A 24,168-nucleotide genomic window follows, 5' to 3' on the forward strand; every position below is an offset into this window, starting at 1 on the left:
CAGCCACCGACACAACGGTCCGGGTTGATAGCCTAGACACTGGAGGGTCTACCTTTGGGGAGTGAGACCACTCCTTGACCACCTCAGGTGGAAATGGAAACCGGTCATCAGAACCACGCTTTGGAAAGCGTTTGTCAGGGCAGGCCCTGGGTTTGGTCACAGCGGTCTGAAAACTGGAGTGGTTAAAGAACACACTCTTCACTCTCTTAGGCGAGGTAAACTGGTGCTTTTCTGCCAGAGAGGGTTGCTCCTCTGACACTGGCGGATTGAGATCCAGCACACAATTAATAGAAGCAATCAAATCACTAAGATCTGAGTCACCCTCAGAGAAATCGATGGGATACATAGCCTCCGAGCCCCCAGTGAGGGCATCCTCCTCATCTTGAGAGTCAGCTCTTGAGACAGAGCCGTGGGATGGGGAGGGGGAGGAAACCCTGCGCCTTCTCTTAGAAGGACGGGGTCTGGGATCATATGATGAATCCTCCGTGAGCTCCGATGGACGGAGGTCAGAGGATAGGAGTCCTCTGTCAAGAGCATTAGAGGCGCCCTGTGAAGGGGGCTGATGCATATTCATCAAAGTCCTGGACAAAGAAGGGAATTTTGTTACTTACCGTAAATTCCTTTTCTTCTAGCTCTTATTGGGAGACCCAGACGATTGGGTGTATAGCACTGCCTCCGGAGGCCACACAAAGCAATTACACTAAAAAGTGTAAGGCCCCTCCCCTTCTGGCTATACACCCCCAGTGGGATCACTGGCTCACCAGTTTTAGTGCAAAAGCAAGAAGGAGGAAAGCCAATAACTGGTTTAAACAAATTCTCTCCGAGTAACATCGGAGAACTGAAAACCGTTCAACATGAACAACATGTGTACCCGCAAACAAACCAAAAATCCCGAAGGACAACAGGGCGGGTGCTGGGTCTCCCAATAAGAGCTAGAAGAAAAGGAATTTACGGTAAGTAACAAAATTCCCTTCTTCTTCAGCGCTCTATTGGGAGACCCAGACGATTGGGACGTCCAAAAGCTGTCCCTGGGTGGGTAAAGAAATACCTCATGTTAGAGCTGCAAGACAGCCCTCCCCTACGGGGAGGCAACTGCCGCCTGCAGGACTCTTCTACCTAGGCTGGCGTCCGCCGAAGCATAGGTATGCACCTGATAATGTTTGGTGAAAGTGTGCAGACTCGACCAGGTAGCTGCCTGGCACACCTGTTGAGCCGTAGCCTGGTGTCGTAATGCCCAGGATGCACCCACGGCTCTGGTAGAATGGGCCTTCAGCCCTGATGGAACCGGAAGCCCAGCAGAACGGTAGGCTTCAAGAATTGGTTCTTTGATCCATCGAGCCAGGGTGGCCTTAGAAGCCTGCGACCCTTTGCGCTTACCAGCGACAAGGACAAAGAGTGCATCCGAACGGCGCAAGGGCGCCGTGCGGGAAATGTAGATTCTGAGTGCTCTCACCAGATCTAACAAATGTAAATCTTTCTCATACCGATGAACTGCATGAGGACAAAACGAAGGCAAAGAGATATCCTGATTAAGATGAAAAGAGGATACCACCTTCGGGAGAAACTCCGGAATGGGGCGCAGCACAACCTTGTCCTGGTGGAAGACCAGGAAGGGAGCCTTGGATGATAGTGCTGCCAGCTCAGACACTCTCCGAAGAGATGTGATCGCTACCAGAAAAGCCACTTTCTGTGATAGTCTAGAAAGTGAAACCTCCCTCAGAGGCTCGAAGGGCGGCTTCTGGAGGGCAACTAGTACCCTGTTCAGATCCCATGGATCTAACGGCCGCTTGTACGGGGGTACGATATGGCAAACCCCCTGTAGGAACGTGCGCACCTTAGGAAGGCGTGCCAAACGCCTCTGAAAAAAGACGGATAGCGCCGAGACCTGACCTTTAAGGGAGCCGAGCGACAAACCTTTTTCTAACCCAGATTGCAGGAAAGAAAGAAAGGTAGGCAATGCAAATGGCCAGGGAGACACTCCCTGAGCAGAGGACCAGGATAAGAATATCCTCCACGTTCTGTGGTAGATCTTAGCGGACGTGGGCTTCCTAGCCTGTCTCATGGTGGCAACGACCCCTTGGGACAATCCTGAAGACGCTAGGATCCAGGACTCAATGGCCACACAGTCAGGTTCAGGGCCGCAGAATTCCGATGGAAAAACGGCCCTTGGGACAGTAAGTCTGGTCGGTCTGGTAGTGCCGACGGTTGGCCGACCGTGAGCTGCCACAGATCCGGATACCACGCCCTCCTCGGCCAGTCTGGGGCGACAAGTATGACGCGGCTGCAATCGGATCTGATCTTGCGTAGCACTCTGGGCAAGAGTGCCAGAGGTGGAAACACATAAGGGAGCCGGAACTGCGACCAATCTTGCACTAGGGCGTCTGCCGCCAGCGCTCTTTGATCGCGAGACCGTGCCATGAAGGTTGGGACCTTGTTGTTGTGCCGTGACGCCATTAGGTCGACGTCCGGCACCCCCCAGCGGCGACAGATTTCCTGAAACACGTCTGGGTGAAGGGACCATTCCCCTGCGTCCAAGCCCTGGCGACTGAGGAAGTCTGCTTCCCAGTTTTCTACGCCGGGGATGTGAACTGCGGATATGGTGGAGGCTGTGGCTTCCACCCACATCAGAATCCGCCGGACTTCCTGGAAGGCTTGCCGACTGCGTGTCCCCCCTTGGTGGTTGATGTATGCCACCGCTGTGGAGTTGTCCGACTGAATTCGGATCTGCCTTCCTTCCAGCCACTGCTGGAAGGCTAGTAGGGCAAGATACACTGCTCTGATTTCCAGAACATTGATCTGAAGGGTGGACTCCTGCCGAGTCCACGTACCCTGAGCCCTGTGGTGGAGAAAGACTGCTCCCCACCCTGACAGACTCGCGTCTGTCGTGACCACCGCCCAAGACGGTGGTAGGAAGGATCTTCCCTGTGATAATGAGGTGGGAAGAAGCCACCACTGCAGAGAGTCTTTGGCCGTCTGGGAAAGGGAGACTTTCCTGTCCAGGGATGTTGACTTCCCGTCCCATTGGCGGAGAATGTCCCATTGAAGTGGACGCAGATGAAACTGCGCAAACGGAACCGCCTCTATTGCCGCCACCATCTTCCCGAGGAAGTGCATGAGGCGTCTTAAGGAGTGCGACTGACTTTGAAGGAGAGCCTGCACCCCAGTCTGTAGAGACCGCTGCTTGTCCAGCGGAAGCTTCACTATCGCTGAGAGAGTATGAAACTCCATGCCAAGATACGTTAGTGATTGGGTCGGTGACAGATTTGACTTTGGGAAGTTGATGATCCACCCGAACGCCTGGAGAGTCTCCAGTGCAACATTCAGGCTGAGTTGGCATGCCTCTTGAGAGGGTGCCTTGACCAGTAGATCGTCCAAGTAAGGGATCACAGAGTGTCCGTGAGAGTGCAAGACTGCTACCACTGCCGCCATGATCTTGGTGAACACCCGAGGGGCTGTCGCCAGACCAAATGGCAGAGCTACGAACTGAAGATGGTCGTCTCCTATCACGAAGCGTAGAAAGCGTTGGTGCTCTGTAGCAATCGGCACGTGGAGATAAGCATCTTTGATGTCTATTGATGCTAGGAAATCTCCTTGAGACATTGAGGCAATGACTGAGCGGAGGGATTCCATCCGGAACCGCCTGGCGTTCACATGCTTGTTGAGCAGTTTTAGGTCCAGAACAGGACGGAAGGAGCCGTCCTTTTTTGGAACCACAAAGAGATTGGAGTAAAATCCTCGCCCCCGTTCCTGAGGGGGGACAGGGATCACGACTCCTTCTGCTCTTAGAGAGTCCACCGCCTGCAGCAGGGCATCTGCTCGGTTGGGGTGTGGGGAGGTTCTGAAGAACCGAAGTGGAGGCCGAGAACTGAACTCGATTCTGTACCCGCGAGACAAAATGTCTGTTACCCACCGGTCTTTGACCTGTGACAGCCAAATGTCGCAAAAGCGGGAGAGCCTGCCACCGACCGAGGATGCGGAGGGAGGAGGCCGAAAGTCATGAGGTAGCCGCTTTGGAAGCGGTTCCTCCATTTGCTTTCCTGGGGCGTGAGTGAGCCCGCCAGGAATCTGAGCTCCCTTGTTCTTTCTGAGTCCTTTTGGACGAGGAGAATTGGGCCTTGCCCGAGCCTCGAAAGGACCGAAACCTCGACTGCCACTTTTTCTGTTGAGGTTTACTTGCTCTGGGCTGTGGTAAGGAAGAGTCCTTACCCTTGGACTGTTTTATGATTTCAGCCAATGGCTCACCAAACAGTCTGTCTCTAGATAATGGCAAGCTGGTTAAGCATTTTTTGGAACCAGCATCTGCTTTCCAGTCCTTTAACCACAAGGCTCTGCGCAAAACCACAGAATTGGCGGACGCCATAGAGGTACGGCTCGTAGATTCTAGGACAGCATAGGTCGCAAACGCAGACATTTGCGAAGTTAGGGACGCCACTTGCGGCACTGCTGGATGTATGATAGCATCCACCTGTGCTAAACCAGCTGAAATAGCTTGGAGTGCCCACACGGCCGCGAATGCTGGAGCAAACGACGCGCCGATAGCTTCATAGACAGATTTCAACCAAAGGTCCATCTGTCTGTCGTTGGCATCTTTAAGTGAAGCGCCATCCTCTACTGCGACTATGGATCTAGCCGCAAGCTTGGAAATTGGGGGATCCACCTTTGGACACTGGGTCCAGCGTTTGGCCACCTCAGAGGGAAAAGGATAACGGGTATCCTTAGAACGTTTAGAGAAACGCTTGTCTGGATGAGCGTCGTGTTTCTGGATCGATTCTCTGAAGTCAGAGTGGTCCAAAAAAGCACTTAATTTACGCTTGGGATACAGGAAATGGAACTTCTCCTGCTGTGCAGCTGCCTCCTCTGCAGAAGGGGCTGGGGGAGAAATATCCAACAGTCTATTAATTGCCGATATAAGGTCATTAACCATGGCGTCACCATCAGGGGCATCCAGATTGAGAGGGGCCTCAGGATTAGAATCCTGATCACCGTCCTCAGTCTCATCACAGAGAGACTCTTCTCGCTGAGACCCTGAGCAGTGTGATGACGTGGAGGGTCTTTCCCAGCGAGCTCGCTTAGGCTGCCTGGGACTGTCATCTGAGTCAGAGACTTCAGCCTGTGATGCTTGAGACCCCCTTGAATTACGGATTAGTTCCAACTGAGGGGGACCGGAGAGCATAGACACAGCAGTGTCCATGGTCTGAGTAACTGGCCTGGACTGCAAGGTCTCCAGGATTTTTGACATAGTCACAGACATTTTATCAGCAAAAACTGCAAAGTCTGTCCCCGTCACCGGGGCAGGGTTCACAGGCGTCTCTGCCTGGGCCACTACTACCATAGGCTCTGGCTGACGAAGTGCCACTGGGACTGAACATTGCATACAATGTGAGTCTTTGGAGCCTGCCGGTAGATCAGCCCCACATGCAGTACAAACAGTGTACACAGCCTGTGCCTTGGCACCCTTGCGTTTTGCGGATGACATGTTGCTGCCTCCTCAGAGCAGTACAGGGTGTCCAGCCAAGAAGCGACCTTACAGTGCAACTATATTATATATATATATATATATATATATATATATATATATATATATATATATATATATATATATATATATATATATATATGGTACCAGAAAAAAGTACACTAATATAACACTGAGGCACTAGTGGGGTCAGCACTAAAGTGCAGCTTACCGCCCGCTTAGGAGCGGGTGTGTGGTCGCCGAAATCCCTTTAGTCTGGGTCTCCCAGAGCCTGCTGCCTTTCCCCAGCCAGACCGCATGTGTAATGGCTGCCGGCGTCCTTGTGGAGAGGGGGGGCGGGCCCTGAGCGTATACAGACGAAGAGCGGGAAGCCTGCTTCCCACTGTGCCTAGTGAGAGGGCTGGAGCATGTAAATAAAGCTCCAGCCCTCGGCGCTGCCAATTGAGCAGCGTCTCTCCCCTACCCTGATTGACAGGGTGGGGGCGGGAACGAAGCGGCGCTAGGCCGCAGAAGCCGGGGGCTAAAGTTAGAAGCGCCGCCGCCGTAAAAGCGCGGTCGGCGCAAAGTCCCCGGCGCACCACAAGTCGCAGCTGCGCCGCCGCTCCAGTAGCGGTCGGCGCAGTAGTTCCCAACATGTAACGTCACTCAGCAAAGCTGCAGTGACCTAACCCCAGCGCACAGCGCTACTGTCCCCGGCGCACTATAACGCTCAGCAAGCCTTGAGAGTGTCCATGCCTGCCGGGGACACAGAGTACCTGAAAGTTGCAGGGCCTTGTCCCTGAACGGCACTCCCGCTCCAAATCCAGCAGGTTCTCTGGGTCTGTGGATGGAGCCCGGCCTCAGGGCTTGGGGGCCGGCAAGATCCCACTTCCACAGAGCCCTCCAGGGGATGTGGAAGGAAAACAGCATGTGGGCTCCAGCCTCTGTACCAGCAATAGGTACCTCAACCTTACAAACACCACCGCGGGTGAGAAGGGAGCATGCTGGGGGCCCCATATGGGCCCTCTTTTCTTCCATCCGATATAGCCAGCAGCTACTGCTGACTACAAACAGTGGAGCTATGCGTGGATGTCTGACCTCCTTCGCACAAAGCAGAAAACTGGTGAGCCAGTGATCCCACTGGGGGTGTATAGCCAGAAGGGGAGGGGCCTTACACTTTTTAGTGTAATTGCTTTGTGTGGCCTCCGGAGGCAGTGCTATACACCCAATCGTCTGGGTCTCCCAATAGAGCGCTGAAGAAAGCCCCATGGACTCAGCAAATGACTGGGATATGGACCTAGAAAAGGACTCTACCCAGGCCGGGGGTTCAGTCACAGGTGCAGCAGCAGCCTGAGAGACCACTGGGGGTGAGACTCCAGGCTGTGGCACCGCCAAGTTAGAGCAGGCATCACAATGTGGATAAATGCTCGGCTCAGGCAGCAGGAGCTTACATGCAGTGCATGCAGAATAAAGCTTTGGAGCCTTGCTCCTTGTGTGAGACATGCTGCTGGAGTGGGGGCTTTGCAGAGAATGAACCCCAGGGAGAATATACAGAGGTCCACAACCAGAGACCGGCTGTGGCTTACCAGACCGCTGAGCGCGGTGTTGTGTGCCCTCCAGATCCCGAAGCCCGGTCCCCCAGTCGCAGCACCTCAGCAGAGATGCAGAATGCAGGATGTCCCAGAGCAGAGTGAACTCTGCCTGAGAAGAGGGCGTTCCTATAAAAGAGCGGGAACTGTAGGGCTATAGAGACCTGCCGGGAAGGAGGGATGCCCCAGCAGTGGGGAGTGTCCCTCCCCTGTGTAGAACGGCCGCCGGGAGGAGCCAAACCTGTCCCTCTGCATGAGTGACATGCGAGGGCAGGAAAATGAAACTAGGCCTCCGGCGAAGCCGGGGCCTAAATTTAAGTGGCGAGGCCGACAAGAAGGCACCATCGGCACGGTTCTCAGGCAAAAGCTAGAGAACCCGCCGGAAAAGTTAAAACAATCACATACAGCATACTCTCCCCTTACAATAAAGAACCGGGACCCCCAACATAAACGTCTCAGGTACTTAGCTGCTGAGACGCAGGGCCATGTCCCTGGGGATGAGTGCTCCGGTCCAACAGAATCCTCAAGGAGCTGTGGATGGAGACCGGACTCCTGCCAGGCATGGAGACCGTGCTGGCTCCCACTTCAAGCCAGAGCCCAGAAGGGATGGTGAAGGAGCGCGGCATGTAAGGCTGCAGCCTTGTAAATCAACCTTAACAACACTGCCGACACAGTGGGGTGAGAAGGGACATGCCGGGAGTCCAGACATGGACCCGCTTTTCTTCAAACTCTTTCCAAAAGTCAAACAAATCAGATGAGAATGCATGTGTGGATGTATGCCTCCTGACACAAAGCAATAAACTGGCTAGGACTGGCTCACCAGGGGGTGTATAAGCTCAGAGGAAGGAGCTACACTTTTAAGTGTAGTACTTTGTGTGTCCTCCGGAGGCAGAAGCTAAACACCCATGGTCTGGGTCTCCCAAAGGAACGATAAAGAAAATAGCAACACTGCAACAATGACATTTGCCAGCAGTTAGGTTGAGTTTCACACAGTTCTGTTCCATTAGATTTTTCCATAATATTAATTTATCCATCATATTTCTATAGTCACACCCACAGAGTTCGGTCTTTTTGCTTTTTTTGCATTGGTACACATAGGGAAAAAAATAGCAACACAGCAACAATGATATTTCCCAGCAGTTAGGTTGAGCTTTGCACAGGTTCGTTCCATCAGATTTTTCCATAATATTAAACTTAAGGAAAGCAGAGAAATGAGAGAATCCAAGACAATAAACTCTGGAGGTTTATTGATAAACACAAAACTATAAAAATATTTTGCATATAGAAAATACAGGCGACGTACGGCACAAGGGTATTCAGTTCATAAAAGTACAAAAAAAGTGGAAAGGATAAAACTCCTACTGGGGGGAGGGGAGACTATGGGAACAGATTGAGATCAGCAATAGCCAGGGGCTGATCCTTAAAGGGGATGTCCATATTGAGAGATCGTGAAGGTCCATATTCACAAAGCTGAGAGGCAGCTCCTTAAAGGGGATGTCCATATTGAGAGATCTCGAGGGTCCACATTCACAAAGCTGAGGGGCAGCTCCTTAAAGGGGATGTCCATATTGAGAGATCGTGAGGGTCCATATTCACAAAGCTGAGAGGCAGCTCCTTAAAGGGGATGTCCATATTGAAAGATCATGGGGGTCCGACACCTGGCACATCCACCAATCGGCTATTATTTGCTCCATTGGCTGTTGGATGAACACACTTTGCACCGAGCTCCATTCAGTGTGTAGCAGCCGCTGCCGAGCGGCTCCGATTCTTTCGGCAGAACCCAGCAGCGGCCGCTGTCCAGCTCCGTTCAAACTGCCGTTCAATCCAACTGCCAGCACACCCACCGATGACCTTCTTGATGAGCACAGATAATCAATATGGTGTGGTCGAACCACCCCTTTAAACGACGTATTCAATGGCAATTTTTTTGTTTACTTAAATGCATGTATTTACGGCTAAAAAAGTAGTGCTGCACTGTGCCTTTATAGCTGCAAAATGAGTCAACCAAGAAACGATCAGTGAGCTCTCTTGGATGGGAGGGTTTCCGACTCCTTATCTTCATCCTTTCAGCTAACTTAGGACCATAAAGTTCAATTCATCTTTCTTGTGGTCTTAAAGAAGCCGAGAGGAGGTCAGAAGGAGGAAAATAAGTCTATATACACTGCGTCTGCGCATTTAGCCCACAGTATACGACGGGAGCTTTTCCTGACATATACCATAGTGATCCCTATGGAATTCCCCATGGTATATATCAGGAAAAGCTCCCAGATGGAAGCCTATAAGTGCTCTTGTAGATACGCACCTGTATACGGTTTATTTTATCGTGCCTTCCTATAAAGGGCCATTGCAAGAAGATATACAATATGCTTTATATGTTTTTCATTTATTTATTTAGCATGGTCTATATGACTGATAAGTGCTAAGACATCCACCCGGACAGTGGGCACAGATGCAGTCTAATATCACAGAGCTCACTGACAGATTATCAGTTCACTCATTCTACAGTCAATTGCAAAAAATGATTTTTTTAGGCCAAAATATTTGCATTTATTAAAAAAAAAAAAAAAAAAAAAAAAAAAAGAGTGATGGACATATCCTTTAATTCTGCGCCTCTAAATCATCTGGAGGTGCAGAATGATGAGGGGTGAGCAGGGTATTTAGGTCAAGAAGTACAGCACGTTATGCGGGCGGTGGCTCTACGGCTCCGGACGATACTGACGTGTGTCCTGCACACAATGTCCATGCAGTCTCGTAGAGACGATATATGGTGGATATTTCCAGGAGACGGAGCAGAAGCCAAAACATTGAGAGGCCAAGATGGCGCCAAACACGTCTCCCCTGCGACGTCCATCACACCAGAGACAGCTTCTTCATGGTCCTCCACCGGTCCTTTATCATGATCGCTGTACGTTCCTTGAAAGGATATTTCTTCAGAATTTGGGTCCATTTACCTTCACCGTATTTTTCTACGCCTGATTTGATCCATTCGGTTTCTTCCAATGACCATTTCTACAACGCCAAAACAAAAAGAAAATATAAATATAATATATATATAATATATATACATATATATATATATACATACATATATATATATATATATATATATATACACATATATATATATACATTTATATTATACACACACACACACACACACACACACTGTGTCCACTCATATCCTGTCCATCTCGTTCTGTTTTCGAGATAAAAATGCTAACTCCTTTGTTTTCCACCAGGTTGCGCTATAGGACGTTTCATTGCGTAGCGCATGGCTACTTTACTATACCTAGACACCACTTCTATGCCTATAGCTGCCGCCGTTCTCAAGTTAATGTCGGTGGACAGGATATGGGTGGACACGCTGTATAGTCTTCCAAGCCTAAGGTGGCTGCTCCCCGCAGTGGGGACCCCGAGCAATAACCAACATATCATATCGGCTAGTGGTGACCCATTGTGACCTTTCCCCCAATAGACAAATGCAATAATGTCCTGAGAGAATCAGGATCACCCGCTCTTTCTGGCAACCAATGACAATCCTGAATGCGTGCACAACGTGCACTGTCAGGATTCCCCAATTTGCAGTTACATGGAGCTCTTTAATTGTTTTACGAGCAAATCCCCATGAAATCTTCACAATATATTACCGTATTTTTGAGATTATAATATGCACTTTTCCCCCACAAATGTCAGAGGAAAATGAGGGGGGCGTCTTATGATCTGAATGTAGCTTACCAAGGTAGTGGAGAGGGGTAGCAGGAGGCAGGGGCAATGCTGTGGACGCTGTGCTAGGGCTGCAGGCGCTGTAATGTAGTGGTTGTGCTGGGGCTTCGGGCACTGTGCTGCGGTGGTTGTGCTGGCGCTGTGGGCACCGAGCTGCAGTGGCAGTGCTGGGGCTTCGGGTGCTGAGCTGCGGTGGCAGTGCTGGGCTGCAGGCTCTGCGGTGGCTGCGCTGGAGCTGCAGGTGTTGCGCTGCGCTGGGGCTGCGGGCACTGAGGATGGGGCCATCCTGAAATTGTTGGCGATGAGGGCTTCAAATAATGGCGCCCGGAATTGGCGAGTGCGCAGATTGAGTTCTCGGCTCAAGATCTCATCTGCGCATGCGCCGCCTTCGGCCCATTGATCTCTCACCAGCGGACATAAGGAAAATGGCGCCTGGAGGTGGCGCATATCAGATCTTAAGCAGATAGCTCAAATCTGCGCATGCGCTGACTCCGGGCACCATTTCTTTGAAGCCCGCACTGCCTACACTTTCTGGATGTTGCCTACCTCACAGCGCCCGCAGCGAACATCTGCCGCCCCTGCCTCCCGTGACCCCAGCTCCACCACTGCTGCCGGCCCCACCAGTAAGACACCACCGGATTATAAGACGGACCCCATTTTTTTTCTTTTTAAATTTGGGGTGCGTCTTATAATCCAGCGAGTCTTATAAACCGAAAAATACAGTATATATTGGAGCGCAATATCTCAGACTTAAAGGAGAACCCCGTCTTACCTTCTTTTTACTGGAGGCGATTGGAGAGTTCCCAGATCTTGGAGACTCTGCAAAGAAAAAAAAAAAACAAAAAAAAAAATTTTTTTTACAGATTATCATTTTTTTATCACCAGCTTTGCCCAAGGACGGAAAATTGGTGCGGGGACAATGGGCTTTTTCTTTGGCAGGAGTTGCCTTTGTCACTTACTGTCCCTAATAAACAGGTCGTCCTCGTCACTCCAGGTGTCCAGCTCTTGGGAACGAGTCTTCCTGTCCGGGGCGTGATTGACACGTCTGTACAGAGGGGAAAAAAAAAATAAAAAATACGCAATTAGTAATTACAGAACACAAGAGACGTCCGTTCCTCCTGCACCAATCTAACCGAGGACACGAATATGCCGAAGTTAAAGGGGCTGTCCGGAAAATAAGGAAAGGTGATAACAGAACCGATCGGCACAATGGGGCCCTTATACCCCGTTACATGGGATCAGCAATGCGCAGGTCCGAGCGACGCTCCATTCATTCCCTAGGACTCAATTTTTTCCAGCAGCCCTATAGAGAATGAATGGAGGAGTGGATGAGAGTGCAGAGATAAAAATGCTCCATTCTGCCAATTGGCGGCATTCCCAGAGGCCAGACGCCCGTCAATCAGTAAGCTATGCACAGGTCAGACACCCGAAAGTTGCTCCATCCATTCTCTATGGGGAGTGGGAGTTCAGACACCAGAGCTTTGCTCCATCTGTTGTCTATGGTGCTGCTGGAAAAAGCTGAGTGCAACGCTCAGCACCCCATGGACACTGGATGGAGCAGCAGTCAGACACCCGAGCATTGCTGCATCCATTTTCTATGGGGTGGCTGGAAAAAGCAGAGTGCAGCACCCCATGGAGACTGGATGGAGCAGCAGGTAGACCACCAGAGCATTGCTCCATTTGTTCTCTATGGTGCTGCTGGAAAAGAAGGGAATTTTGTTACTTACCGTAAATTCCTTTTCTTCTAGCTCCTATTGGGAGACCCAGACGATTGGTGTATAGCACTGCCTCCGGAGGCCACACAAAGCATTACACTAAAAAGTGTAAGGCCCCTCCCCTTCTGGCTATACACCCCCAGTGGGATCACTGGCTCACCAGTTTTAGTGCAAAAGCAAGAAGGAGGAAAGCCAATAACTGGTTTAAACAAATTCACTCCGAAGTAACATCGGAGAACTGAAAACCATTCAACATGAACAACATGTGTACCCGAAAAACCACCAAAAATCCCGAAGGACAACAGGGCGGGTGCTGGGTCTCCCAATAGGAGCTAGAAGAAAAGGAATTTACGGTAAGTAACAAAATTCCCTTCTTCTTCGGCGCTCCATTGGGAGACCCAGACGATTGGGACGTCCAAAAGCTGTCCCTGGGTGGGTAAAGAAATACCTCATGTTAGAGCTGCAAAGACAGCCCTCCCCTACGGGGAGGCAACTGCCGCCTGCAGGACTCTTCTACCTAGGCTGGCGTCCGCCGAAGCATAGGTATGCACCTGATAATGTTTGGTGAAAGTGTGCAGACTCGACCAGGTAGCTGCCTGGCACACCTGTTGAGCCGTAGCCTGGTGTCGTAATGCCCAGGACGCACCCACGGCTCTGGTAGAAAGGGCTTTCAGCCCTGATGGAACCGGAAGCCCAGCAGAACGGTAGGGTTCAAGAATTGGTTCCTTGATCCATCGAGCCAGGGTGGCTTTGGAAGCCTGCGACCCTTTGCGCTGACCAGCGACAAGTATAAAGAGTGCATCCGAGCGGCGCAGGGGCGCCGTGCGGGAAAAGTAGATTCTGAGCGCTCTCATCAGATCCAACAAATGCAAATCCAATTCATATCGATGAACTGGATGAGGACGAAAGGAAGGTAAGGAGATATCCTGACTGAGATGAAAGGGGGATACCACCTTAGGGAGAAAACCCGGAATCAGGCGCAGCACTACCTTGTCTTGGTGAAAAACCAGGAAAGGGGCTTTGGATGACCGCGCTGCTAGCTCGGACACTCTCTGAAGAGACGTGACCGTTACCAAAAAAGGCCACTTTCTGTGACAGTCGAGAAAGTGAAAAGACATCCCTCAGAGGCTCAAAGGGCGGCTCCTGGAGAGCAAGTAGTACCCTGTGCAGATCCCATGGGTCTAACGGCCTCTTGTACGGAGGGACAATGTTACCAACCCCCTGCAGGAACGTGCGTACCTGAGGAAGTCGTACTATGCGCTTCTGAAAGAATACAGACAGCGCTGGGACTCGTCCGTTAAGAGAGCCGAGCGACAAACCTTTTCCCAAACCAAATTGTAGGAAGGAAGGAAAAGTAGGCAATGCAAATGTCCAGGGAGACACTCACTGAGCAGAGCGCTAAGATAAGAATATCTTCCACGTCTTGTGGCAGATCTTGGCAGACGCCGGCTTCCTAGCCCGTCTCATGGTGGCAATGACGTCTGGAGATAATCCTGAAGACGCTAGGATCTCGGACTCGATGGCCACACAGTCAGGATCAGGGCCGTAGAATTCAGTGGAAAAAACGGCCCTTGGGACAGTAAGTCTGGCCGGTCTGAGAGTGCCCACGGTTGGCCGACCGTGAGATGCCACAGATCCGGGAACCACGACCTCCTCGGCCAGTCTGGGACGACGAGGATGGCGCGGCGGCAAGCGGAGCTGAGCTTACGTAGCACTCTGGGCAACAGTGCCAGAGGTAGAACACATAGGGTAGCTGGAACTGCGACCAATCCTGAACTAGGGCGCCTGCCGCCAGAGCACTTTGCTCGTGAGACCGCGCCATGAAAATCGGGACCTTGTTGTTGTGCCGAGACGCCATTAGGTCGACGTCCGGCATCCCCCAGCGGCTACAGATTTCCTGACACCATTCTGGGTGCAGAGGCCATTCCCCTGCGTCCATACCCAGGCGACTGAGGAAGTCTGCTTCCCAATTTCCTACTCCCGGGATGTGAACTGCGGATATGGTGGATGCTCTGTCCCCCACCCACATCAGAATCCGCCGGATTGCCTGGTAGGCTTGGCGATGCGTGTTCCGCCTTGGTGGGCGATGTCTGCCACCGCTGTGGAATTGTCCGACTGAATTCGGATCTGTTTTCCTTCCAGCCACTGCTGGAAGGCTTGCAGGGCAAGATACAACTCCCAGATTTCCAGAACATTGATCTGAAGGATGGACTCCTCTGAAGAGAGTCCTTGACCGTCTGAGAAGGGAAACGTTCCTGTCTAGGGACGTCGACTCCCCAACCCATTGGCAAAGCATGCCCCATTGAAGTGGACGCAGATGAAACTGCGCGAAAGTGACTGCCTCTGCATGAGGCGTCTTAAGGGGTGTGACTGGCCTTGAAGGAGAGACTGCACCCCCGTCTGTAGTGAACGCTGCTTGTCCAGCGGAAGCTTCACTATCGCTGAGGGAGTGTGAACTCCATGCCCAGATATGTCAGCGATTGGGTCGGTGCCCGATGTAACCTTGAAAAGTTGATGATCCACCCGAAACTCTGGAGAGTCTCCAGCGCCACGTTCAGGCTGTGTCGGCATGCCTCTTGAGAGGGTGCCTTGACAAGTGGATCGTCCCAGTAAGGATCACAGAGTGACCCTGAGAGTGCAGGACTGCTCCCACTGCTGCCCTGAACTTGGTGAAAACCCGTAGGGCTGTCGCCAGACCGAAGGGCAGGGCTACGCACTGAAGATGCTCGTCTTCAATAACGAAAACGTAGCAAACGCTGGTGCTCTGGAGCAATCGGCACGTGGAGAAAAGCATCCTGATGTCTATTGATGCTAGGAAAGCTCCTTGCGACATTGAGGCAATGACGGAGCGGAGGTTACATCCGGAACCGCCTGGCCTTCACGTGCTTGGTGAGCAGTTTTAGGTCCAGAACGGAACGGAAAGAGCCACCCCTTTTTTGGCACCCCAATCAGATTGGAGGAAAAAACCGTGTCTTGTTCCTGAAGAGGAACAGGGATTACCACTTCTTCTGCCTGCAGAAGAGCATCGGCTCGGTGGGGGGAGGGGGGGGGGGGGGGGGGGGGAGTTCTGAAGAATCGAGTCGGAGGACGAGAACAGAGCTCTATCCTGTACACGTGAGACAAAATGTCTCTCACCCACCGGTCTGTGACCTGTGGCAGCTAAATGTCGCCAAGCGGGAGATTCTGCCACCAACCGCGGATGCGGAGAGAGAGAGCTGAAAGTCATGAGGAGATCGCCTTGGCAGCGGTTCCTCCTGCTGCCTTCCTTGGGCGTGATTGAGCCCGGCCGGAAACTGAGCCCCTCTGAGCCTTTTGAGTCCTTTTGGACGAGGACAATTGGGACCTGCCCGAGCCTGGGAAGGACCAACCTCGACTGTCCCTCCAGGACAGCATTACTAGGGTAAGTCGCAATGCAGACATTGCGAGGTTAAGGACACTACCTGCGGCACAGATGTACATGTGCTCAAGACCAGCTGCGCAAGCCCAGCTGAAATAGGATAGAGTGCCCATACGGCTGCGAATGCCGGAGCAACCGGCACACTGATAGCTTCACAGACAGATTTCAACCAGAGGTCCATCTGTCTGTCAATGGCATCTTTAAGTGAAGTCCCATCTCCACTGCAACTATGGATCTAGCCGCAAGCCTGGAGATTGGGGGATCCACCTTCGGACCCTGGGTCTAGCGCTTTACCACGTCAGGGGAAAGGGATAACGTGTATCCTTAAAACGTTTGGAGAAAACGCTTATCTGGTAAGCGTGGTGTTTCTGAACTGCTTCTCTGAAGTCAGCGTGGCCAGAAAAATACTCAATATACGCATGAGATACTGAAAAAAGATTTCTCCTGCTGTGAAGCTGACTCCTCCACTGGGGGAGCTGAGGGAGAAATATGCAACATTCCATTGATGGACGCTATAAGATCATTCACTATGGCGTCACCATCCGGTGTATCCGGATTGAGAGCGGTGTCAGGATCAGAGTCCTGAACAGCTACGTCTGCATCATCATACAGAGAGTACTGTGATGAAGTCGAGGGCCGTTCTTAGGGAGCTCGCTTAGGCCGTCTGGGACTGTCGTCCGTGTCAGAGCCTGCGCCCTGGGATGCATGGGACCCTCCTGGAGCCATGATTTGTTTCGAAATCAGGGTGGCCAGGGGCATTGAATCAACATTGCCCAAGGTCTGTCTGGACTAAGCGAAAACTGCAACTCCGTCCCTGTCCCTGGACAGGGATCACAGGTGGTTCTTTTGGCCACCTGTAGCAGAGACCCCGTTGAGTAATTGCACACACTGGGGGTCCTGGAACAGTATCGCATGCAGTACAACCAGCATAGAAAGCCTGTGCCTTGGCACCCATGCTTTTTTTTTTTTTTTGTTGCTGTCTAGCCATCTAGGAGCATTAGCCAAGAATAGCGACCGTACAGTGCTAGCATACAAGCATGAAGTACAATAAACACTTCAGCACATGCAGTACAAGGAGCATAGAAAGCCTGTGCCTTGGCACCTTTGCTTTTCAGCTGCCGTTGTCTAGTTATTCAGGAGCATTAGCCAAGAAAAGCGACATACAGTGAATGTATAGCATACAAGCATGAAAATAACCACTGCAGCACATGCAATCCAAGCAGCATTGAAAGCTTGTGCCTTAGCACCCTTGCTTTTCTGCTGCTGTTGTCTAGTCATCAAGGAGCATTAGCCAAGAATAGCGACATGCAGTGAATGTACAAGCATGAAAATAAACTCTGCAGTACATGCAATCCAAGCAGCATTGAAAGCTTGTGCCTTAGCACCATTGCTGTTTGCTGCCGCTGTCTAGCCATCTAGGCGGGTAGACAGCCAAGAATAGCCCTTACAGTGCAATGTAAAGCATACAAGCATAAAGGACACATGACACTGCAGCACATGCAAGACAAGCAGCATATAGAGTCTGTGCTTTAGCACCCCTGATCTTTTGCTGCTGTTTCTAGGTCTGCATCCTGAATAGCGACCGTACAAAAGTACAACAGGACACTTCGGCATTAGTGGGTCAGCACTTTAGTTGCCGCTTACCGCCCGCACAAAAGCGGGTGTGTGGCGCCGGAATCCTGTGCTGTAGCTCAGCGCTTGTCTCCGTTTTCCTGCTCTGCGTGCCGGAATGGCTGCCGGCGTCCAGAGGAGAGGGGCGGGCCGAGGGCGTGCCCGAGACATGAGCGGGAACCCGGCGCCCACTGTGTCTAGTGAAGGGGGCTGGAGAATGCAAAGAAGGCTCCAGCCCTCGGCGCTGCTATAGAACAGCGTCTCTCCCTTTCCCTGAGTGACAGGGTGGGGGCGGGAACGAAGCGGCGCTAGGCCGCAAAAGCCGGGGACTAAAGTTAGAAGCGCCGCCGCCGTAAAAGCGCGGTCGGCGCGTCCCCGGCGCACTACAAGTCGCAGCTGCGCCGCCGCTCCAGGGGCGGTCGGCGCGGCGGTCCCCACACGTAAAGTCCCCCAGTAATCTGCAGGGATTATAAGCCCAGCGCACAGCGCTACAGTCCCCGGCGCACTAGCACACCCAGCAAGCCTGGAGTGTGCGTGGCCTGCCATACGGGGACACAGAGTACCTGAAAGTTGCAGGGCCTTGTCCCTGAACGGCACTCCCGCTCCACATCCAGCAGGTTGTATGGGTCTGTGGATGGAGCCCGGCCTCAGGGCTTGGTGGCCGGAAAGATCCCACTTCCTCAGAGCCCCTCAGGGGGATGGGGAAGGAAAGCAGCATGTGGGCTCCAGCCTCCGTACCAGCAATAGGTACCTCAACCTTACAAACCGCAAGTGGGGTGAGAAGGGAGCAAGCTGGGGGCCCTAGTATGGGCCCTCTTTTCTTCCATCCGATATAGTCAGCAGCTACTGCTGACTAAACAGTGGAGCTTATGCATGGATGTCTGACCTCCTTCGCACAAAGCAGAAAACTGGTGAGCCAGTGATCCCACTGGGGGTGTATAGCCAGAAGGGGAGGGGCCTTACACTTTTTAGTGTAATGCTTTGTGTGGCCTCCGGAGGCAGTGCTATACACCAATCGTCTGGGTCTCCCAATGGAGCGCCGAAGAAAGCTTAGTGCAGCATTCAGCACCCCATGGAGACTGGATGAGTGGCAGGTAGGACACCAGAGCTTTGCTCCATCTGTTCTATATGGTACTGCTGGAAAAGAAGGGAATTTTGTTTACTTACCGTAAATTCCTTTTCTTCTAGCTCTAATTGGGAGACCCAGACAATTGGGTGTATAGGCTATGCCTCCGGAGGCCGCACAAAGTATTACACTTAAAAGTGTTAAGCCCCTCCCCTTCTGCCTATACACCCCACGTGCTCCCACGGGCTCCTCAGTTTTGGTGCAAAAGCAAGAAGGAGGAAAAGATTATAAACTGGTGTAAAGTAGATTCAATCCGAAAGAATATCGGAGAACTGAAACCAAACAACATGAACAACATGTGTACACAAAAAAACAGGGGCGGGTGCTGGGTCTCCCAATTAGAGCTAGAAGAAAAGGAATTTACGGTAAGTAAACAAAATTCCCTTCTTCTTTGTCGCTCTATTGGGAGACCCAGACAATTGGGACGTCCAAAAGCAATCCCTGGGTGGGTAAAATAATACCTCGTAAGAGAGCCGTAAAACGGCCTCTTCCTACAGGTGGGCAACCGCCGCCTGAAGGACTCGTCTACCTAGGCTGGCATCCGCCGAAGCATAGGTATGCACCTGATAGTGTTTCGTGAAAGTGTGCAGGCTCGACCAGGTAGCCGCCTGACACACCTGCTGACCCGTAGCCTGGTGCCTCAAAGCCCAGGACGCGCCCCCGGCTCTGGTAGAATGGGCCTAGAGCCCTGAGGGAACCGGCAGCCCGGTAAGCTTCGAGAATTGGTTCCTTGATCCACCGGGCCAGGGCTGATTTGGAAGCCTGTGACCCTTTACGCTGGCCAGCGACAAGGACAAAGAGTGCATCCGAGCGGCGCAGGGGCGCCGTACGAGAAATGTAGAGCCTGAGTGCTCTCACCAGATCTAACAAGTGCAAATCCTTTTCACATTGGTGAACTGGATGATGACAAAAAGAAGGTAAGGAGATATCCTGATTGAGATGAAAGGGGGATACCACCTTAGGGAGAAATTCCAGAACCGGACGCAGAACCACCTTGTCCTGGTGAACACCAGGAAAGGGGCTTTGCACGACAACACTGCTAGCTCAGACACTCTCCGAAGTGAAGTGACTGCTACTAGGAAAATCACTTTCTGCGAAAGGCGTGAGAAAGAAATATCCCTTATTGGATCGAATGGTGGTTTCTGAAGAACCATCAGCACCCTGTTCAGATCCCAGGGTTCTAACGGCCGCTTGTAAGGAGGGACTATGTGACAAACCCCCTGCAGGAACGTGCGTACCTGTGGAAGTCTGGCTAGGCGCTTCTGGAAAAACACAGAGAGCGCTGAGACTTGTCCCTTAAGGGAGCCGAGCGACAAACCCTTTTCCAATCCGGATTGAAGGAAGGACAGAAAAGTGGGCAAGGCAAAAGGCCAGGGAGAAAAACCCCGAGCAGAGCACCACGACAGGAAATTTTTCCACGTCCTGTGGTAGATCTTGGCGGACGTTGGTTTCCTAACCTGTCTCATAGTGGCAATGACCTCTTGAGATAATCCTGAAGACGCTAGATCTAGGACTCAATGGCCACAGTGTCAGGTTGAGGGCCGCAGAATTCAAATGGAAAAACGGCCCTTGAGACAGCAAGTCTGGACGGACTGGTAGTGCCCACGTTTGGCCGACCGTGAGATGCCACAGATCCGGGTACCACGACCTCCTCGGCCAGTCTGGAGTGACGAGGATGGCGCGGCGGCAGTCGGCCCTGATCGTGCGTAACACTCTGGGCAACAGTGCCAGCGGAGGAAACACATAAGGGAGTTGAAACTGCGACCAATTCCGAACTAAGGCGTCTGCCGCCATAGCTCTGTGATCGTGAGAGCGTGCCATGAATGCCATGACCTTGTTGTTGTGCCGGGACGCCATTAGGTCGACGTCCGGCCTCCCTCAGCGGCAACAGATCTCCTGAAACACGCCCGGGTGAAGAGACCATTCCCCTGCGTCCATGCCCTGGCGACTGAGAAAGTCTGCTTCCCAGTTTTCGACGCCCGGGATGTGAACTGCGGAGATGGTGGAGGCCGTGGCTTCCACCCACATCAAAATCCGCCGGACTTCCTGGAAGGCTTGCCGACTGCGTGTGCCGCCTTGGTGGTTGATGTAAGCCACCACTGTGGAGTTGTCCGACTGAATTCGGATCTGCTTGCCTTCCAGCCACTGCTGGAACACTTTTTAGGGCAAGATACACTGCCCTGATTTCCAGAACATTGATCTGAAGCGAGGACTCTTGCTGAGTCCACGTACCCTGAGCCCTGTGGTGGAGAAAGACTGCTCCCCACCCTGACAGACTCGCGTCCGTCGTGACCACCTCCCAGGATGGGGGTAGGAAGGATTTCCCATGCGATAATGAAGTGGGAAGAAAGCCACCCCCTAAGGGAAGCTTTGGTTGCCTGAGAGAGGGAGACGTTCCTGTCGAGGGACGTCGGTTTCCTGTCCTATTTGCGTAGGATGTCCCAATGAAGAGGACGCAGGTGAAACTGCGCGAAAGGAACTGCCTCCATTGCTGCCACCATCTTCCCCAGGAAGTGCATGAGGCCCTTCAAGGGGTGTGCTTGACCTTGAAGGAGAGATTGTACCCCTTTCTGTAGTGAACGCTTGTTGATCAGCGGAAGCTTCACTATCGCCGATAGGGTATGAAACTCCATGCCAAGATATGTCAGCGATTGGGCTGGTGTCAGATTTGACTTTGGAAAATTGATGATCCACCCGAAACTCTGGAGAGCCCCCAGAGAAGCGTCGGGGCTGTGTTGGCATGCCTCTTGAGAGGGTGCCTTGATCAGCAGATCGTCCAAGTAAGGGATCACCGAGTGACCCTGAGAGTGGAGGACCGCAACTACTGTAGCCCTGACCTTGGTGAAAACCCGTGGGGCTGTAGCCAGGCCGAACTGCAGTGCCACGAACTGCAGGTGTTCGTCTCCTATGGTGAAGCGCAAGAAGCGTTGGTGCTCTGGAGCCACCGGTACGTGGAGAAAAGCATCTTTGATATCGATCGATGCAAGGAATCTCCTGGGGACATTGAGGCGATGACGGAGCGGAGGGATTCCATCCGGAACCGTCTGGTCTATACGTGTTTGTTGAGCAGTTACGGGTCCAGGACAGGACGGAAAGACCCGTCCTTCTTTGTAACCACAAACAGGTTGGAGAAAAACCCGTGACCCTGTTGCTGAAGAGGAACAGGGACCACCACTCCTTCTGCCCTCAGGGTGCCCAGCGCCTGCAGAAGAGCCTCGGCTCGCTCGGGAGGCGGGGATAACCTGAAGAATCGAGTCGGGGGACGAGAGGCGAACTCTAACTTGTAACCGTGAGACAGAATGTCTCTCGCCCAACGGTCTTTTACCCTTGGCAGCCAGGAGTCGCAAAGGCGGGAAAGCCTGCCACCAACCGAGGATGCGGATTGAGGAGACCGAAAGCCATCAAGAAGCCGCTTTGGTAGCGGCACCTCCGGTGGTCTTTTTGACTTAGACCGCCATGAATCGGAGAGCCCTTGATCTATTCAGAGGCCTTTTGGACGAGGAGAATTGGGACCTGCCCGCGCCCCGAAAGAACCGAAACCTCGACTGCCCCATCCTCTGTTGGGGTATGTTCGGTTTGGGCTGGGGTAAAGATGTATCCTTTCCCTTGTATTGTTTGATGATTTCATCCAAACGTTCGCCAAACAGTCGGTCGCCAGAAATTGGCAAACTGGTTAAACGCTTTTTTGGAAGCAGAATCTGCCTTCCAGTTCCGTAGCCACAAGGCCCTGCAGAGTACCACCGAATTGGCGGAAGCAACCGCCATACGGCTCGCAGAGTCCAGGACAGCATTAATAGCGTAAGACGCAAATGCCGACGTCTGTGTGGCTGCGTCAATTTGCGCTTGACCTGCTGAGATAGCTTGTAGCACCCATACGGCTGCAAATGCTGGTGCAAAAGAAGCGCTGATAGCTTCATAGATGGATTTCAACCAGAGCTCCATCTGCCTGTGAGTGGCATCTTTGATTGATAGACGCTATAAGATCGTTCACTATGGCGTCCCCGTCAGGCGTATCAAGATTGAGAGCGGCCTCAGGATCAGAATCCTGATCAGCTGTCTCCGCTTCATCATCCAGGGATTCCCCCCGCTGAGACCCTGACCAATATGAAGATGTCGAGGGAATTTCCCAGCGAGCTCGCTTAGACGGTCAGGGGCTGGGGTCTGTATCAGAGACCTCACTCTGGGATCTATGAGACACCCCGGGGAGACCTCTGGTCCAACTGAGGTGGGCCAGGGAGCAATGATTCAACAGTGCCCCTGTGCTGAGATACCGGTCTGGATTGCTCAGTGGATCCTGCCGGCAGAGGGGTCGTACATGCGGCGCAGGCAGCATAGTAAGCCTGTGGTTTGGCGCTCCTGCCTTTTATGGGCGCCATGCTGTTGACTTCCCTGAGCAACACAATATATATACAGAATCAACTGTGCACCATACAGTGTAAAGCATATCTTATAAACATATGATTTAAAATTACACTCCTGCACAAATGTGGCTAGCACCACAGATGCTGCATACCCCCCGCATAAAGCGGTTGTGAGGCCACCAGGGTCCCTGCCTGGGTCTGTCAGAATTTGTCCCCCTCTGCAGCATTCAAGGAGCTGACAGGAATGGCTGCCGGCTTCTGAGGAGAGGACAGTGAGGGGGGTGGAGTATGCAAAGCATGCTCCAGCCCTCAGTGCTGCTCATCCTGTGCAGCGTCCCGCCCTTCCCCTGCTTGTCAGGGCTGTGGGCGGGAGGAAGAAAGACTAGGCCGCAAAAGCCGGGGACTCGAGTAATAAACGCGGCCGCCGTAAAAGCGCGGCCGCGCGGAAGTCCCCGGCGCACTACAAGTCCCAGCCGCGCCTCAGTGTCAAAACATGGCGGCGGCGGTCAGCGCGGTAGTCTCCCTACATAAACACACTCAGCGATGCTGAGTGTGTAATGGCACGGCTGCCGGCGTCCTGAGAGAGGAGGAAGCCGTGGGCGTGACCCTTAGAAAGTGCGGGAACTGGTGCCTCACAGTGCAGTGAGGGGAGTGGAGTATGCAAGGCATGCTCCAGCCCTCACTGCAGCTCGTCTGTAAAGCGTCCCGCTCTTCCCCTGCCTGTCAGGGCTGTGGGCGGGAGGAGGAAACACTAGGCCGTACAAGCCGGGGACTCAAGTAATGAGCGCGGCTGCCATAAAAGAGCGGCCGCGCGGAAGTCCCCGGCGCACTACAAGTCCCAGCCGCGCCTCAGTGTTAAAAACATGGCGGCGGCGGTAGTACGGTAGTCCCCCTACATAAACACACTCAGCGACGCTGAGTGTGTAATGGCACATTAACCCGGTCAGCGCCGCGGTCCCCGGTGCACTAGCACACCCAGCAATGCTGGAGTGTTGCTGTGCGCGGTCCCCACAGGGACACAGAGTACCTTCAAGTAGCAGGGCCATGTCCCTGAACGATACCCGGCTCCTATCCAGCAGAGTCTTAGGAGCTGTGGATGGAGCACGGTCTCAGTGCCTGGAGACCGATAGGATCCCACTTCACCAGAGCCCTGAGGGGGGATGGGGAAGGAAAACAGCATGTGGGCTCCAG

General features: G+C 52.6%; 2 protein-coding genes across 2 annotated transcripts in view; both read right to left on the reverse strand.

Moving 5' to 3' along the window:
• PSMD7 (proteasome 26S subunit, non-ATPase 7) overlaps positions 1–24,168 on the reverse strand; it is a 627,368-nt gene that overhangs the window by 325,362 nt on the left and 277,838 nt on the right. The gene's annotated exons all lie outside the window — the stretch shown is intronic.
• The window catches only part of TERF2 (telomeric repeat binding factor 2), a 39,554-nt gene continuing 23,655 nt past the window's right edge, over positions 8,270–24,168 (reverse strand). The window contains exons 8-10 of the mRNA XM_075326016.1: positions 11,727–11,812; positions 11,540–11,586; positions 8,270–10,053 (exon numbers count right to left, since the gene is read on the reverse strand). Coding sequence (XP_075182131.1) covers positions 9,895–10,053; positions 11,540–11,586; positions 11,727–11,812 — 292 coding nt within the window. The 3' untranslated portion in view covers positions 8,270–9,894. The remainder of the gene's footprint in view (positions 10,054–11,539; positions 11,587–11,726; positions 11,813–24,168) is intronic.

The sequence above is a fragment of the Anomaloglossus baeobatrachus genome, chromosome 10 (assembly GCF_048569485.1).
Source record: "Anomaloglossus baeobatrachus isolate aAnoBae1 chromosome 10, aAnoBae1.hap1, whole genome shotgun sequence".
Classification (NCBI taxonomy): Eukaryota; Metazoa; Chordata; class Amphibia; order Anura; family Aromobatidae; genus Anomaloglossus; species Anomaloglossus baeobatrachus.